Source organism: Anastrepha ludens, chromosome 2 (genome assembly GCF_028408465.1).
Source record: "Anastrepha ludens isolate Willacy chromosome 2, idAnaLude1.1, whole genome shotgun sequence".
Lineage (NCBI taxonomy): Eukaryota > Metazoa > Arthropoda > Insecta > Diptera > Tephritidae > Anastrepha > Anastrepha ludens.
This window is the reverse complement of record NC_071498.1, coordinates 27,197,125-27,216,946: the sequence shown is the minus strand read 5'-3', so window position 1 is coordinate 27,216,946 and position 19,822 is coordinate 27,197,125. Positions and strand designations below refer to the sequence as shown.

At 36.0% G+C, this 19,822-nt stretch overlaps 1 protein-coding gene across 1 annotated transcript; it reads right to left on the bottom strand.

Moving 5' to 3' along the window:
- Nucleotides 1-1,893: 1,893 nt before the first annotated feature.
- Nucleotides 1,894-17,505, bottom strand: LOC128866474 (synaptosomal-associated protein 25). Its single transcript, XM_054107250.1, has 8 exons — nucleotides 17,312-17,505; nucleotides 13,470-13,569; nucleotides 12,507-12,548; nucleotides 10,956-11,004; nucleotides 7,079-7,196; nucleotides 6,890-7,018; nucleotides 5,054-5,198; nucleotides 1,894-2,190 (listed from the first exon to the last, which is right to left on the bottom strand). Exons 2-8 carry the CDS (start codon nucleotides 13,566-13,568, stop codon nucleotides 2,128-2,130), a joined length of 645 nt encoding a protein of 214 aa, XP_053963225.1. The 5' UTR covers nucleotide 13,569; nucleotides 17,312-17,505; the 3' UTR covers nucleotides 1,894-2,127.
- Nucleotides 17,506-19,822: the final 2,317 nt, after the last annotated feature.

Genomic DNA, 19,822 nt, shown 5'->3' with positions numbered 1-19,822 from the left:
TTTGTATACCAAAACGCTCAGAATGATGAGAAGAGTCGATTTAGACATTTCTGCCCGTCCGTACGCGAGATAACTCGAGGAAAAATTACTCTACTTAAAAGAAACTCAGTAGACGTACAGCGTCCGGTACTCGAAGTGTAACCAACTTCAGACCGCTCGCGCAGTTGATGCCCGTACATTAGCTGTCTGTTAGTTGGCTAAATGACAGGCCAGAATATTGTTTATAAGCGCGCGAAAGCATTTTGCCGAGCGTAAACGCGAAAAAAGAAAATCAGTAATAGGCTTCAAACTGGAAAATCACAACCAGCGATTGTTCGTGAGTGCGGGCACCTTAAAGTGAATCAAGTTTTTGTTTATCAGACCAATACTCGTTACAATGATACTAGTAGCATCGCGAAACGTCACGTGAAATGGTTCAAAAAGTGAAGAAGCGACTTGAGCGAAATCCCCGACGATGTGCCAATCAAATGGCGAAAGAACTGAAAATATCTAACCGTAGCAAGCGCCGCATACTGAAAAGTGATCTCAAAGTCAAACCTTACAAGATCCAAAAGGCGTATGATCTCACACTAAAGCAGCAGCAAGTCAGACTTAGTTGCTTTGCTTGGCCGGAAGCGGTCAGTTTCCGAACATTGTGTTTTCTGACGAGAAAAATTTTCACATTGAGCAATTCGTTAACTCCCAAAATGATAAGGTTTATTTGACCCCCGTTCATACGAAAATTTGAGTCATCGGTTGGCCACCAGGAGGCAGCACACGCCACAGGTAATGGTTTGGGCCGCTGTAACCGCAGATGGGCGCTCTCCATCCGTTTTCATCGAGCTTGGCGTCAAGGTAAATGCGAAATATTATCGGGAAAGTATTCTGAAGGTTGCTTTGAAGCCGTGGGCAGACAACTATTTTAGTGGCAGACCATGTACGGACTCGGAACCGTCTCACAAAGCTCAAGTGAATCAAGAATGACTAAAACACAACGTTCCAAACTTCATAACGTCCACATAATGGCCCTCAAATTCACCAGACGCGAATCCGATGGATTATTCTCTTTGAGCCATTTTGGAAAGCAAGGTCCGAACTAAAGGATTCACCAGTCTCGAGGCGCTAAAAGGAGCCATTGTCCGCGAGTGCGCCAAAATACCTGCAAGTCACATTTGAGCAGCTTGCGATTCGTTTCTGGACCGTCTCAAGGCCATAGTCAAAGCAAAAGGTGGTCATATCGAGCAAAAGTAAATTGAGTCTTAATTGTGTATTATTTTCACACATTTTTTACTTTGAATCGAATAAAAGTAATTTTCCAAACTAAATATATGGCGTTTTTAATTGCTTGCAATTCGAGTGCCGGACCCTGTACTAATATGTCTATTCTAAGTATGCTTTTAACTTTTTCGGTTTGTTTTCCTTTAATCAATTTATACTTACACGTTGTAAGAAAATATGTTTCCGAGACCATAGCAACAACACAGCCATGAGCAAACACAGTAAGTATTAACATACTTGAATTCAATTTTTCTGAACAGTAGAGTTTTTTGTGTAGCTGAGAGTACTACCAGAATGCATAGTTATCGTCATCTACCAGCTAGATTGTTTTCTTTCTACCTGGACACTCCACCGTACGAGGAGCCATAAATATTACTTCCTCTAGCCAGCCGCGAAATGGCCACTTGAGATGCTGAGAATTGTTCTTGCTATTCGACTGTAGTTCCATTATGTATGTTCTTTTCAAGTTTTGAGTAAAATACTTGTGGCGAAAAACAATGTCCTCCATATATTCTAAGTAATTCTAGAAAACCACTGGCTTGTGAAAATTTGGGACAAAAAAGTGAGGCAAAATACGATATATAGGAATAAACTTCAACAATTATATTTATTTAATAATTTAAAGCGTAAATATTACACGAAAAACTTGTTAAATCACTTATGTATTGATGCGTATAAGTAAATGTTTTCTTTTATAATATTTAAAGTACTTAAATTTTTCAGATGACCAAAGGATATATTTTTTAATATATTAATATCCTTCTACGGTATTTTTTTTTACACTTTTAAAGCGACATAATGGCTACACATACAAATGATACTTATGATATGTATTATATGTATATAGAAAAATAGGAGATGGGAAAGTATTTATTTAAGTAATTGATGAGCACGTTGATTCGCCACTGCTATTCTCGCTTCGTTAGATTCTCCCTGTAAAAATAATAATAATAATACGATTAAATTAACATTGTAAATGAGGCTTATTATTTCGTTTGAACTAAAGAAAGTAAGAGCAGCGTTTTCAATAAAATATTTGACTTAGGATTGGAGCGTTCTGCAAGGACTGGTTAAGCATACTTAGCATAGCGCGGTATAATGTGAGTTTTAATAAAAGATTAAAACTTAAGACTTAAAAATGCTCTTTGCGCTATTTGAGGTACAATAATTAGTTCCTTGTTTCCCTACAAGCTGTTTTCCCACGCTATGTTTGAAGTAAATATTTATAGTATATGTTGGGGAATAAGTTTGTAGCGTTTTTTATATTTTCTTTAATTTTACAACGATTTGTTTGCTGTTTGACAAAGTGTAAGTAATCATTCGATATAACTGTTTCTGCTTTACAAAACTATGTTAATTGTATTTTTAAGTTATTTCACTTATTATTAGTTTTGTGGTGTAGAAATGGAATACCCAGGAGGAAAAAATCAACATTTTCGACAACTGCTCTTCTTTGCTTTGCATCGAGGTCAAAAAGCTGCCGAAACAGCCCGCAACATTTGCGACGGTATGGAGAAGGTGTCATAGGCGAGTGTACAGCACGGAAATGGTTTTCAAAGATCAAAATGGCGACTTTGATGTCGATGACATGTCCCGCAGTGGAAAGCCTTCTGAATTCGAAGAAGAACATCTCAAATCACTTTTGAAGGAGAGCGGTCCCCAACCAATCGTGAATTTGCTGATATAATGAACTGAGATCATAAAGAGATTCTCAATCACCTTCATTCAATGGGATTTACCAAAAAATTCGGAGCCTGGCTGCCTTACGAGCTCAACGAAAAAAACGAAGAAAGTCGCCTTCGAATTGCTTCTCAACATCTCGCCCGTCATCGAGCAACACGCGATCATAAACATCGCTTTTTGTACCGAATCGTCACGGGAGATGAGAAATGGTGCCTATACATCAATGAGAAGCAAAGAAAAGAGTGGGTGGCTCCAGGGTATACGCAAAAGCCGAGAGTCAAGCCGGATCTTCATCCAAAGAAGATCATTATGTGTTTGGTGGGACTGGAAGGACATGGTGCACTGGGAAATGCGCGAAAAGAATGGCACGGCCAGCAAGGATCTCTACAACTACACCGCGTGAATAAGACTATTCGACTGAAAATACCTGATCGACATGGTCAAACTATACTCCTTCACGCCAACGCCAGACCTCATGTTGCACAAGTCGGCAAAGCCGCACTCCAAGAGCTCGAATGGAAGGTCGTTCAACATCTACCGTGTTTTCCGGACCTTGCACCGACCGATTACCATCTTTTCCGCTCCCCATCAAACCATATGAAGGGCGTTACCTTCGATAATATAGAGGTCCTTAAAAAGTGGGTCAACAATTTTTTTGACACCAGACCAGGCGAGTTTTGACGGAACGGCTTCAACAAATTGGTCGAGAAGTGGGAAGAGGTTGTAAACAGCAACGGCGAATATACAATTGATTTATTTATTGATATAATTCTTGTTTTTTGTTTAAATAAAAGTCTTCGGCAAAAACGATACGAACTTATTCCCCCAATCTAATAATTTCACGACTGTTAGCCAGTTTACAGTTCAATCATACTCTACAATGTCCTAATCACTATACAAAAAATTGTTAGTTTTTCGGATGCAGTTTTCAGATCCCTCATTTCTGTCTCTACTTCCAAGTTGAAAAACTAACTGAACTTGTTTCCTTCGCTACCAGAAAAACATCAGGGTTTATTGTTGCATTGTCGAGACTGAAGAAAAAATTTGGAAGTGGTGATTCATTAATTCAAAATTCAGGAGAAACATTTGTTTTTTCTTAAAATAAATAAATATATATACCTTCTGCTCAAATATAATATGAACGAGACGTTATCAATAAAACGGTCCGCGGATGACACATGGCAAAAATAATTTTTTTGTTTTTTGGTAGGACTGTTATAAGCTTACATGGCAAATTTCAGCGTGATATGTCACATAGTTTGTTTCTGTGCTACTGTAAACAAGTCAAGCTCGAGTGTGTTCTTCGAATTCTCTTTTATGACTTCAATTGTCTCAAAATGTTTTCCACGAAGCGGCAACTTGAGCTTGGGAAACAGGAAAAAGTCACATGGAGCCATATCAGGCGGAACGATATTAAAATTATTTTTATTTTTTATATTTATTTTTATCGTGATGCAAGAACCATGTCTTGTTGTCCCACAATTCCTTCCTTTTAAGACGAATGTTCTCGCGCAAACGCTTTAAAACGTCTAAATAATATTCAGCGTTAACCGATTTTGCGATTTGTGCGATTTTCAAGCACAATTTCCTTTACTTTTCCGATGTTTTTGTCGTTTACTGATGTTGCTGGACGACGTTCATGAAGCAAGTTTTCAACCGATGTACGGCCCTCTTGGAACGATTTGTACCGCTGGAAAACACGTGCACGCGATAGAGCAGAGTCCCCATAGGTTGTCTGCAACATTTTTAAGACGTCTGAAGTTGAAATTTTGTTGGAATAACAAAATTTAAAACAAATTCTTTGTTCAACTTGAATTTCCATCGTTAAATTCGAAGAACACACTCGAGCTTGACTTGTTTACAGCAGCACAGAAAACAAACTATGTGACATATCACGCTGAAATTTGCCATGTAAGCTTATAACAGTCCTACCAAAAAACAAAAAATTTATTTTTGCCATATGTCATCCGCGGACCGTTTTATTGATAACGTCTCGTTCATATTTGAGCAGAAGGTATATACTTAATTGGCGCTTACACTCTTTTCCAATTTGATGATTAATTTTGCGCTACCTTGTACATACTATACATACAATGCAATTGTTTTTACATACCTTTCTATTTATTCGGTCGATTTGTCTGTTTTGGTTCTCTAATTCGGATCCCATATCCAACGCCATGTTTCGGAGATTTCCAATCATCGTGTTTACTTGACCCACATTTTCCTCCATTTCATCCTCACGAGCATCATTCGTTATCCTTGAAAATAATTCAATATCGTAAGAAACAAGTATTTAATATTCGTCTAACTATGGAGAATTATTTTATATGACTAGTATGCAAAGTAAAGACACGTTGATAATTTTCATCTTTCGCGTGAACGCCCTCATCACGAAGGTCCACTTAAACTTTTGACCGCCAACTTTGAAAATGAAGCAATGTTGCAAACATGATTATAAGCTGTAACTAGATTTGCACTATCAAGCTTTTCTTTTATTGAAAAGTGCTGTGGAAGCAGATACCGTTTAACACACGTTCTCAGTCGATTCTACGTTAATGGAATGACCCGGCTTTATATTCGGCCAAGGATCGTCACTCCAGCAGCATTCCCCGTACTTGTAAGAGAAATGTTTATACTACTACAACAACAACAACCATTCAAAACATTAAGTGTCAAGCGGATTTGACGAAAATCTTTACCGGAGCATGAGCAGGTTTTTTGTTAGAAAGCGGTGTGAAAGTAGTACAGACGCGTATATATTCTAGGATGCTAGTTTACTATTTGGTCATCCGAAGCAAAATTGTGAGAGTAACTTCGACTGCCACGTCATAGGGGAGCACAATGTACAGAATGCAGAGGCGTGATCAACATCAGACCGTTAGCCGGCTCTCGGTGGTTTTACAGGAATCAGCTGATTGGCTCATGTAAGCTGAGAAAAGCTGAGATTGTGTTTGTGATATACGAAACAAATCGTTGCCGTCTGAACAACGACTGATTGAATGAGTATGTGAATTCGTGTGCAATGAGCGGACAGAAAGCACACTCTTCCACGGCCTTCATTATCGTCAGAACTTGTAACTCCAACTGATAGCTGACCGTCCTACGCTTGAGTGTCATCATTAAGTTTGGCGTCAAATACAATTTACTTCGTGATATTTACATTTATGGATTCTGAAAATACATGTCTATTTTTCTAATTACTTTTTCAAATTCTCTAAGAAATCAATTAGGTATACTCCCGATCTTATTTTTTATTGAGAGCCAATTAATAAACCTCTTGCAATATACCAGTAAAAAAATCAGCTGCTATTTCCTACCCGCAACTAATGAATTTGATAAATACAGTAGGTTATGTTTTTATGCGGTTTTGAAATAGTGCGGTTTTTTTTTAAATTACAAAATGCATGTCGACCTATCGGGAATTGTACATATAAACAAGATTCTAAACCAGCTAAGCAAAAACTCATCACAGATTACATCAGAAATGCTAACCCTACAAGTATGGAACCGCCTGCATAACTATCTAGATCAGACGTGTACATTTCCTCAAGTGACGAAAGTGATTTTACGCCAAATCCTAAACGAACGCGCAACATGTGGATATTGTCTGATTCTATTTCTGACTTAAATTTATTTTTCGATTCTGACGTTTCTTAAATAAAAATATAATTTTCAAAAATACAATATTTTGTTTATGCGATTTTATTACATTATTTCAGATTTATGCGGTTTTAGCACTTTTGAAACGTATCCATAGTTTTACTATAGAACTAGTAGCTTTTTTTATTCTGTTTTTTTTTTTATGCTGTTTCTTGCGGAACGTATCTACCGCATAAAAACAGAACCTACTGTATGTGAAATCTTTTGTAGGCCTATATCTTTATACTTAATTATCTGCTCTGACAAATAGCAACTAGTGCCAGCCATAAGTCACATGTCCATTACTTACCTTCCTATGTACCCTGCCTGTGCCATCATACCATTTCTGTCGTCCATAACCCTCTGTGGCTGATTATTTACAACCTTACCGTCGTCATTACCTTTCCAAGTTCCATCATCCTCTTTAAAGGATTGGCTTCTACATTTTTGAATTAAACGATTTTAAGATAAAATAAATAACGATATATAAAGCTTGTACTTATTGCAAGGAAGCACGCAAATTCCGCAACATTTTTCCATTCCACTTAAATTTTTTTCAGCTTCCCTCATGTCGGCATTAATTTGATCCATTCCTTCTTCAATCCTGTCCAATTGCTCTGAAAATAGTTTATTAGGTTGTCTTTAGATTCTAAGTTCTCAGCAACCATCTTATAATAGTTTAACTAGTCAATCAGTCGAAACGGATGCTCAGTTAAGTGGCGCGCACTTATACATAGCAGTATTATAGCTTATACACACAATGGTAGTCTTTTGTTCGTTCCCTCGCCCACGTAACGGGTATCTCGAGCAAAAAGTGTATATTGCTGAAAACTTGTAGGTATCTAAATCTGCAATTTAAAATGGGTGAAATCGGCCAAAAATTTGTGGTTTGCATGTCGATATCGATATCCTCTAAATGGGAGGAAAAACAGTTTTCTGACTAGCTTTTTCATGCCATAAACGCACTCGGAAGTTTGATTGTCAATAAGCAACAGCTATTAGCCAACTTTTTTGCCCTCAATGGTAGTCATTCAACAAATTGTATATTAATGTTTTCAATTGTCATGATTTTGTGTGGTAAAAATTAATTCCTTGTCGATTTGTTAGTATCAGAGCAACGTTTTGGCTAACGTTAGCATAAAGTCTTTTTCATTTTCATTCCCAATATTAGGCCTCTTCTTTGAATATTAGGCCTCTTCTTTGGCGAATAGATGAAGCAATTGGTATAAATGCACATATATTGGCAACGCTGGAATAGAGCTGCCTTAAATTACATGTGTTTGTACGACAGTGAGTTATACCAGTCTAATGAGCTATAGCCATACTCGCTAGCGGCGAATCTTACTCGATGACTTTGTTGTTGCTTTCGCATGTAAATTTTTCGTCAAGTTAATCGAGTATTGAGATAGCGAGCGGGGAAATGGCGAATAGAAGAGGCCTGTTATAGGTTGAAACTGGTTTATTTATGTCTGGTTTAGTCTATTTTTGAAATTTCAGAAGTTCTTCTTTGTGTGTTAACGATGATGGCGAATTTACACTTGCGAAAGCTGAAGATTCTATATAGTAAAGAACATACTTGTGCAATGACCTGCTAAAATAATTCTGAGTGACCACCAAATAATGGACAGTATGAATGGTTCCAAAAACTTAAGTTCAATACTAAAGTTTCCGGATGCTGAATTAAAGGCCATTATTGGAACCCTTTAAAGGGTTTCCATTCAATCCTGGTTTATTACATTCGAAATTATAACTTTTTTATTCTCCTTTTTTAACATTCTTTGAATTGCGGGCCATGAAAGTTTCTAAAATTTGCAAACTTATCGTTCTTGCACCTTTTCGCAGATTTTTCTCTTTGAGAACTTCTCATAAATTTTGTTTTTGGCTATTTTTTATTGGAATCGAAGATAGTATGTGATATTTTTTATCTCTAAAACTTTTTTTTTGTTTCCTTTTTTAATTTAGCACTTTGTTAATAAATAAAAATATTTTAACAACAATCACGAATACCAATTTGCGAGGACCACAAATGTGTAGACAAATTATTGAGTATTTACGGCATTTGAAAAAATATTCGCAAAACTATTCCAGCTAAAAAATCAGAGTCTAATAATCATTTTTTTTAAAAACTTCGTTGATAGTCTTGATACTTTATTGGACATCAGAAAAATTGTGTAAGTAGATATCAGATTTATTTCCGTTAAGGATATGATTTAATTTTTTATACAATTAAACAAAATTAGTCCATTTCTAGCTCATTGTGATGGAAAGATTTTACCACATCTTATTTTAGTAGATGAACCGCGGAGAATACTTGTGAGGTAACTAGATAGTTCTGACCTAGAAGGTATGAACAGGTCCCTTATCTATCTAAAGCGGTCTTCTAATGGGATAACGTGGAAAACGTATTAGGTTTTCTTCTAATGACTTCTGTCGTTCCTGTAATGATGTTTTGTCGCTGCAGGAACGAGGTGTATGTGGAGATTCTTTAACACATCCTCTGTCACGCTTTTGTGACAGCGCGACTGGCAAAACCACAGCCATTTACGAAACCACTTCCTTTTGCGGGCATCAAAGTCACGGTTAGCAGATGGGTAACTACAACCTACAAGCGAGCTTGGCAGGCTGAGAGAGGCTGCAGATGGACTAAACTGGTAACATCAGTCATGTCCGACCGACTGTCGCAAATCCTCCTGTCATTAAGCAGAGGGGAGTGCAGGCGGCTGGTTGGACTGATGACGGCCCACTTTCTGTGGGCAAAACACATGGAAAGGTTGGGCATCTCAGACAATGTACTCTGCCCAGCTTGTGAAGAGGAGGATGAGACGGCGGACCACTTCCTGTGCGTCTCCCCCGCCTTCGTTCGAATCAGGTTTGAGGTCTTTGGCACTGATGTGTTAAGAAGCGACCATCTTGGCTCCTTGGCACCACAATATCTACTCAGATTTCTTCGAAGATTAATTAATGCCTGAGTGCTGCACTTCCTAGTTGTCAAAAAAAAAAAAAAAAGAAAAAAAAAGGCCATAGCGCAATCCTTAAAATGCTACAATAAAGTTCCTCGGCGCACCAAAAATAGCACACTTAATTGGAGAAAGCATACATAGGTAATATTGTTTATGAAGAATTGGTTACGTGGAATCTTGTGAACCGAACTCAAGGTATGCCCTTTGATACAACTGCGCGAGTAATATAGCCACTAGCGTGGGAGCTGCAACTCTGTTGAAAAAAAGTTAATCGCAAACTAATGTAGCTGCCTTTCCGTCAAAAATATATGAAATTATTTTGCGCGCTGCTTTTGGTTTTAAATGCAATCGTTGTCACAATATTTGATCTGGTCACAGTGACATTGCTGGAAACTGCGAAGCCGACGAGCTTACCAGACAAGGGACCTGTGAGGTAGGGTGCCCGGAAAAGGAGAGAATTGGGAACCCCTTGACAACCTGCGCTCTACTCCTGGAAGGATGGACTTTGCACCAACTCAGCGAGCGCTGGGCAAGTACACGAACGTGCAAGGTCGCGAAATTCTTCTGGCCACGTTTGGATCGGAGGCGTTCGAGGGATATTCTGAGGATGACAAAATCTCAGCTCTCAAATTTTGTGGACATCCTTACGGGGCACTTTTCGCGGGGCATACATGCCGTGAGACTCGGTACTTCGAGTACTTTTTGCGTCAGCTGTATGGAGTATGAGATGGAATCATCTAAGCATCTGCTCCTTAGCTGCCGCGCTCTCGCGGGACTAAGATTTAAGCATCTTGGTTCTCACTTTTTTTCTGCGCCTGCTGACATAGCAGGTCTTGATATCAAAAATCTGATGGACTTCAACGGCAGCACAAAACGGCTAACACAGCGCAAATTAGTCTCCGTTCATAGTCCCCAAATATTCAATATTTGCTAAGGGCAGTTCTCAAAGTTTCAAATCAATGATGATGTTAAAGTAATTTATATCCAATTCTGGTGTAAATATACGAATGACGTAACTGTCTCTTTTCAAGATTTAAGTTTTATTAAGAGTATTATTAAATATGCTCAAGTAAATTTAAAAATTTTAACAGGTATTCTTAACAAACTGTTAAACTATTTCTAAAGAAGCAATTGGTTTAGAGACTAAAATTCCATGAACCAGTTTCTAAATTATTATTGATGCGTTTAGTTCATCGCATCGTTTGTGCAATTTAACTCATCGGCTTGGGAAATAATATTCGAATATGAAGAAGGTTGGACGCTTTGACGGGTCTTATTCGTAATGAATTATATTGCCGACCGGGGCATTCAGTTTATCAAAGATTTCAATAAAATATTGAAAAGCGACGAAGAAGGAATTATGTTTGAATCAAAAAAGTCAGATTTAATTAAAAAAATGGAAATAATTGAGCTTACCTCCCTGATCGTCCAAGGCTACCAGAGTACGAATGCCCGCCTCTTTGCTCTGGTCAGCAGCAAAAACAAAGAAAATTGTGATACATTAATGTAGCAAAAAATATATAAATAACATTTGAATAATGTATAATGAATGTAATTATTATTTCGTATGATTAATCCGATGCCAAAGTAAATATAGTCAATTATTGTTATAGCGAATCCGTATAGAAACCGAAATATTTGCATTTTATGAAAGGACGACAAGGAAAGTGTCGGTAATATACTGAATAGAAATAATTTATATCATTTAGCAAACAATTCCACCTAAATTTAACTTTCAAATTCCTTTGAGGGAGCGTTATGTGTGCAACGGGTTTTTTTCTGGGAATATATACCATATATATTGTACATATAAGATCCTCTAACTCCTAGTTGGAACAGAGGGCGTTAGCAACTTTTCTTCGCCAGCGAATACGATTTTGTGCAAGGGCTCTAAGTTCATTCCAGACCTCCGTTCGACGGCACCATGATATGCCTACATTTTGTCCTGCCTGCTGGAAAGGGTTCCACCGCAGCGCCTGTTGGACGATGTTGCCGTCACTCTTCCTCGGGGTATAACTAGTCCATTGTCATTTATTTCTGGATATTTCAGACGCTGCATCGGATTGATTTGCTTTCCTAAGTTGTTAAAAAATATATAGTAATTTGAGGCCGGAAAATTCGCATTATGCGTCGCAGGTATTGATTAATGAACGTTTGACGTCTCATTTCAGTGGCCCCCCACGTTATACGCATTCATTGAAAATTAGTAGTTTGTTGTGCGCAGTTATGTTGTTATTTTACCGGAGCGGTGCTAGAGTGCCGAACGACACTTTGGCCTTGTTAACTCTACTTTTAACATCAGTCTCACTTCCTCCATCTGCGGCGATCATATGTACATCCCAAAAAATCTATTCACGCTTTCAAAAACCTGCGCATCCACTCTTAAAGAATCTGATGAAGAGTAATTCAGGTTAAATGCTTTGTCTTTCCTACTATGACGGGCCTTAAAGGTCCGTTTTTTGCAATTGTTCTCGCATTGACTAAGTCATCTATTTTAGATCTCACATCCTATACAACAACAGACAAATGACCCCTGTGTACTTTAAATAGTTTCGTTAGCGAAATAAGCTTTAAGAACGTCTTCAATCACCGACAGGAAAAGGATTGGGGGCAGAATGCAACCCTACCGAACGCCAGTGAACACATAAATGGGTTCCGATTATTTATGGAGAACGAGACAACAAGCGTTGCTGTAGCTGTGAAAAGGAAATTAAAACTTCTTTTCACTTGACATTTTCAATAAATTTGCCCACTAACAAGTCCAGGATCATTTACTTCGATTATCGCAACAACAACAAAAAAAACCAATGCTCTTTAGTTAACATTGGAAATTGCACATTTATTAAAAAGTTTTATTTAGTTTTTGTCAATAGTTATAAACAGACATACTATAAAAAATTTATATGGAAGCAGTAGTTTTCTTCAATATTAAAAACAATTATGTATATAAGGATGCATTGTACTTACCTCTTCACAGAGAGCAAGCATCCTACGTGTGCTTTCAAGTGACTGAAATAGTAAAAAATATATTACACTTTAAAAAAGATAATGTCTAAATACTAACTAATTGCACAAATATTAGTATAACTATTTTATTTCAAATTGTAGTTATCTGCAGTATATTTGGGTTTTTATCATCGGTTTTTATATGATCGGCAAAGCAAGGATTATTGAATTTTCAAAAAAATTATTCCACATCTGAGGCGTACCTCTGACCTGAATTTTTTGATAGATGTTTCACCTAATAGGACTGTTCATGTTAAAATTATCCAGTAACTTGTCATTAACTTATTTCCGTGAATTTTCTCTCAAAGAGAAATATATCAAAAAAAGAGCGTGAACGCAAAACCAGCAACAATTTGCAAGTTTTACGAACAGCTGATTAATCACAAAAATTAAACATTTTTTCACTTGAACTACTCGTATTAAATTTAAAAAAATAAAGCAAATAAAATGCAAAATAGCGTGCTTCGGAATCACATGACTTCATTTTGTCCACAATAATTTATTCCATTTCATTGAGATGAAAAACATTCCATTAGCAATTTGAATTCTCAAATTTTAATTTCTGTTTTTTTTACTTTGCGATCAGCGGTTTTTCTCAATTGCCAATTCTTACAAGTAAAAATTTATCCAGTAAAAACTTGCAACTTCTCCTCAAAATGAAGTGTAATTTTGCTCTCTCACTCTCCGCTACTTTGCAAGATTTTCGGGTACATGAACACCAAAACGTGATAATTTTTAACAATTGTTACAAACTATTTGCTTCATGAACAGACCTAATTCTGCGCCCGATTAGCTTTCGGGCTGTACTGGAAAAAAGTAGATATGCGCACCTCAAATGTATTGGCAATAAAATATAAAATTCACAATTATACAAATACACAAATACAAAATACAGAATTTAAGAAATGAAAAGGGGTGACTTACATCATCTGCTACACTATTCGCTTTTATTTGTAATTCTTCCAATTCCGTCTTAGGCACCTGGGGAGCGAGCCCTTCATTTGGGGTATCGACAGAAGGCATACTGAAATTAAAAAAGAACAAATTCAAAATTTTAAATCAAGATTTTTTGTCTTACACATTTAAATATATATTTTTTAAGTCCATAAATCTCATTCCTTTTAAAAGTTTTAATTGTAATTAACCTTCATATTCTATAACAATCAATAATTTAATGTTTTTTTTTTTTCATAAATTTCCTGCATTGTTTAGTAGCTTCTTACTTTGTTATTAAAGTCGTTTAGTATGGTGCGAGTCTGGTGCCGAGTGGGCGTGCACTTTTTTATTACTATTATCGGTCTGATTTGCGTCGAGCATGCAGTTATAGTAGGTTTTGTTTGCATTGACAAAACACTATTCATGATTACTATTTTTATTTTTTATTACTCCTGATACTTGCTTTTATTGGATCCTATATTAGTATTTTTTTATAATCGACACACTAATTTAATTTTTGTTTATAAAGTCATAAAAGCTATTTCTAACAAATAAAATTTAAGTTCTAAAATTTTTTTTAATTGCCGTTATTCAATTATAACCTATTTTATATAATTAATACCATTAATGCATAGAAAGTGGATATAGAAAAAATAAATAAATATCAAGTCTTGGTCCGACACAACGTGCGAGAGTGCATGTGTTACGCCGTGAGCCCGAGCACAAGGAGTTTACCGTAATACCTATACACTTACACAAAAAACTATCTTTAAGGACTTTTAGGACCGAATCCTCTTTGCTACACCTTACAAGTTGAAAGTTGTGGGTTTCACTTGAATATAGTATATTTATTTATTGAATAACGGAAACTTATTAGATTTCTTGCAGAGATATAATGACTTTTGATTGGCCATCTGGAGTCTTGAAAAAAATCTGTGAGACTTTCAACACTTGAGGAACACGAGCCTTCAATCTTCAGAGTCTTCAATCTGCAATTTACTTTTACCAACAATTTTGTCAAGAAACTTCACTCTTGACCCAAAAGTTTAAAAATAATTCAACCGAAGAATTTCTTTGTGAAAAATTTCATAACGATTCTTTGTACTTTTAGTTCACAGGGGACCCCGAAAAATTTCTTCCATACCTAGGCATAGACCGCCGTAGCCAAATTGATTGGTGCGTGGCTACCGTTATGGAGGACAAGGAAACCCACTGTAGGCATGAAACACCAAATGATATAAACCTTTTTTTCTAAATAGCGATTGTATTTCTGTCATGAAAAAGCTCCTCATAAATAAACCATCTACCGTTCGGGAGCAGCGTAAAACTGTAGATTTCTCCATATGAGCTCTGTTCCGCATCAAAAAATTAAATGTATTATTTGGGCAGTAATCAGGGCTCTCAACTCTTTCCAAGTTACACTAAAACTGGTGCTGTATGCCTTGATAAACTGAATATCTTAGGCCAGAATAACCAGGTGCGTAGCCTATGGGTTCTAGTGCACGTAGGAATTACAAAGAACGAAATGTCAGATAATTTAGCCCAAAAAGGGGCAGCCTCTTCGCTTATAGGCACAAAGCCATTTTGTGACTCAGGAAAGGGTAACTTATCCCCTTTTATTTAGGAAGTAAAGGAAAGATAAAGAAGATTATTTTGGGGAAATCTACCGGAACAATCTATGTAGGTAATTTTAACTCAATTTAAGATTGTATGGTATTGAATAAGAATAATTTTAGTATCATCACAGGAATTTTAACAGAGGATTGTGAATTATTATCTCACTAAGTCGCACTCCTATAGAACTTTCAGTTTCTGCAGGAGGGAAGATTAAACCGCCAAACATGTACTGACTTCGTGCCCTGTACTGATACATAATTGCGACATATTTAACCAGAGAAGGAAATAAAATTCAGCAAAATAGGGTAGGTTGTAAGGGTTGCCCACTTGGACAAAAATCAAAAATTCGTCCTTTGGGATACCCTTGTAAAGGAGATAAAAACACTGGGAAGAAAGGAAAGAGGAGGAGGGGGTAAGGGATGTGTATTTAGTGAAGACGACCGAACGATGGCTAATTTACGATGATGTTAGCCGCTTTTGTACTGCTGATGAAATTCATGAGGTTTTTAATATCAATTCGTTCTATATTAGCAGGTGTAGCGAAGAGATAAGAGCCTAGATGCTAAATTTTAACAAAATAGGACAAATACTAATTTTTTTTTTAGGGAATTGGGTAAAGAGGAATATTCTGAATTGAAGGGAGCATAATCGATTTTCCAGTTCGCAGTGCTGAACCGCGTTTTCTTTAAGGTTCTCAGTATATAAATCCATAAAACTATAATTATCATATTAATAGCGGCCGCCGTAGCGGAAGTGCACATGTACGAAACATAAATTGATAGAAAACGTTTTTTCCAATACAGGTCACTCCTCGGCAGATAATAGCAGCGCTCCGAGTTTATTTATGTCAAGAAAAAGCTCATTTTAAGCGTTCTGCGTTCGAAGACGACGTAAAATCAGTCGAGGCAAAAGAGAAAATAAAACAGCAGCCAAAGTATTAACAAGAGAAGGAGCATTATCAGCAGCCAAAGAGTAGCGCAAAGAAAAAGTGATTTATCATTGTCTAAAGAGCACACAACAGGAGAGCGTATGTCAGATGGTTGAGTAGCAGCAGCAACGACACCAGCATCACCAGTTTTAGATAACTTGGGCTTAATTTGGTACACTTTAGATGAAATGTAAGAGAGCAAATTCCACAAGAAACAAAGTCTCTTGCAAGAAATAATAAAATTCCGTTACCGACCGAAATGAGCATATCTTAAAACAATATTACATCACGACTGATTGTTTTTACCGAAAACCTCTCTCTCTTTGAATACTTATTTTGACGTCAGGCGATAATAAATAGTTTCCAACGCGGTTTGCATTTGCAATTACAATAAATAAATCCCAAGGACTATCTTCACATGTGCTTTGAATGAACTTGGAAAATCTATCTTTTTCCCGTGGCCAATAGCTTGCTCCCGACAATGAGAAGAAGAAAATGAGAAGGCTAAAAATGGTGTTCATCCGCCTGCATAAATATAATAATAATAAAAATAATTTTGTATAATATTTCTCTAATTGGTTGTTTCTACTTTATTTATCTAAGTATAGCAACGCCGGATGCTCGTATGAGATGTTAAAATATAAGTATAGTATAAGTCAGACAAAAAAATATTCAGAGTTAAAAGATAAATCGATTTAATCTTTTACGCCGGCGAACAGTTAACTCCACGTAAAATGTTGATATATCAAAAAACAACCAAGAAAAATTCTTTAATTATGTAAAATAGTCGATACTAAAGAAATTCATTCCATTATTGAGACGGATAAAAAAATATTGCGGCGATTTCTAAAAAGATTTTTAAACTTGTTTTTTTCAAATTACAGCTGTGATCATTTAAAAGTTTTTGGAAAAATGGCTCAAGCTGTACCTAAAGCCAATTTAAAAAGTTTTTACCCTCTTGTATACGGTTAATTTTGGTAGACATACAAATGAATAAAAAAAATTAATGTCTATACATACATAGGCAGATTACGAGACGTTTAATTTAGAATTTTCTTACGAAATACTTAATTTTTCTGGCACTCAAATGAAACATAAAATGGGAAATAGATAATAATAAATGTTCTTAATACTACTAAAACATCCCAAATTATCCTCACTATTGCCTTGTATGTACAATAAACATAATTATTGTTTTCACCGAAGCATTAGTTGTACTTTGAAAAATCAATAAAGTAATACATTTTCAAACTCATTTTATTTTATTTATCAAACTCTTCATTACCTTAAATATTTGGTGCCAAAACAATTGAATATACGATTTTAATATTATTATTAGTTAAATTTATATCACTTGCATTTGTTATACGTCACAGACTCCGTTTACAGAAATTATGGACTTGTCTAAACAAATAAAATCAACCCTTACTAAAATATGCACACATACATAAACGTTTGCATACAAATGAACTTTAACGATACCGTACTGACCAACAGCATAGTATTACCTTACTGACAAAAGTAATATCATGGGTTATACTTATTTTAATCTAACCGGGGGTATATTCAGAAACGCATTATAATACGCAGTAATTGCAGTGTTGGCAGCACTGCCAATGTGACAATTCCTGCAATTGATAGATTTGCTGACGTTTTGCAAATAAATTTGGCGCATTTAAGAACACGCTCTGCAGTAAAATGGAATTATTACTAAGTTTAGTAGCCGACGATGCATGTGAGTCAAAAACTGACAATTTTTTATTAACCCTCTCATGCCCGAATTAGAATGGGCGGGGCTAAAATTTTGTTGAGTAGATATATAAGATAGGGTTAACATCAATATTAACTGTTCAAAATTTCAAGGTCCTAGGTGTCCTGGTTCAAGAGCTACAGGATGTTGCGTATATGCAACATTGGGCAATGGTGGTATATATAATATTTAAAAACAAGTTTATTTCTTTTACAAATGCCGTTAATTTATATTTTATGTATGATAAGACACGAAACAGTTTTTTTGCGGATTGGAACATAAGTGCACATTACATTTGCTGCATTTACAGCTTGGAAACCCAGTGGTGCATACTTTACATCTGCCTCTTGTTCCCCATTCCGGCCAATGATTATAACCATCAAGTCGTAGTGATTTTGGTGGGTTTTCAATATAGGGATTTGATTCAGATCCTGTAGAAGCAGCTGGTGAATTCATTGTCAAAAGGAGTGATGACGGACGAACTCTCTTTTTGGCGACAGCTGTAGTTTGACTTGCGTTCAAAAGTTCGGCAGCAACATCCAATTGAAAATTTATAAGCGGAATATACTTTGATTTACCGTCTGTATGTGCAATGTCTCTGCGGTACAACAACCAACTGTTTACTAAACTCGAATTTATGTATTTCAATTGTATTCCTTTTGATTGCATGGCATATAAATTCGTTTTCTCACATATTTTCAGCCACAGTTCATCCGTAAAGAAAGTACTAAAATATTCTTTTTTCACAGCATTGCTGCATAATTTACTTCTCCAGGTGGTCTCACATTCCATAAACTCAGCACTACTCCACTTCAAACTATTGAAATCTTTTTTCAATTTTTTCCATTACCTCCTGTGCAACGATTTCATTTTTTCATTCAAATCTTCAACATCTTTGCTTCCAATAATTTGGTCAATCAAACCAACTTCCACATTTTCAGCTCTGTTATCTAAATTTTTCAATGTTTCCTCTATAATTTCCTCCATATTTTGATCTTCTTCTTCTTCAATTTCATCGTCAGCCGAATCATCCCAATCAAAGTTGGCAAATCTTTCAATCTCAGCTTGAGTCAGACCTTTTGGGCGCATCTTAGAAAGTGTATACTGAAATAAATTATATTTTTCGAAAGTTACCACAATAGACTGATGTTGCATATACGCAACAAGAAAATAACAAAATTATTACAGACAAACTAAATAATATTTTGATGTAGGGTTTTTTTCTAAATACTCTCTTACCTTTCTATATTTATGTAGTAATGTTGCTTTCAGGATGAAATAATTATTTTAATAATTTTTTCCACTTTTTTACAACACCGTTTTTTCGCAAAATCAATTTTTCAACTTCTCGCTCACAAATATTGCTACGGACTGAAAGCGTGTACAGCTGACTGCCAAACAACTTGATGTTTGCTTTCTCAACACAGTAAGCTCTAATTTAAAAGAAAATTCAAAACAATAACTAGAAAATAATGGGAGTTAGAGAATCGGAAACACAATGTTGCGTATATGCAACATCGAGCATGAGAGGGTTAAATTTAAGAAAAGACAAAAACGCGTAAAGCTTAAAAGAAGAATATATTTAGTAAGAAGTTTATTATTAAAACGAAAAATACCGAAAAACAAATCTTCTTTTGAAACAAAAAAATCATTTCCCGAGGATATATATTCTCTCATTTTCGAATGAATTGGTCCACTTTTGAGGTAAGTTTTCGATATCCAGTTAAATCAGTTTTTAATAAAATCGTTTTATGAAGTGTTTAAAAGCCGCCCTTACTTCATTTTGGTTAACTGCAAGGACCGGTCGTTGTGGGAAATCATTAGAAAAATGTTTATACATTACTTTATGGAAGTTATGTAATAGCAGGGCCACTTTCTGGCAGCTTTCGGATCGCTTTCATATTGCTGAGGGAGCTGCGCATTACCTTTTCAACAAAACAATTAAAGCAATATGTAAATTGAAAAGCGAAATAAAATGGCCATCTGTTGAAGAGGAACAAACAATTATGACTGAGTTCGAGCTTTGTAAATTGTCAGTGGGCACAT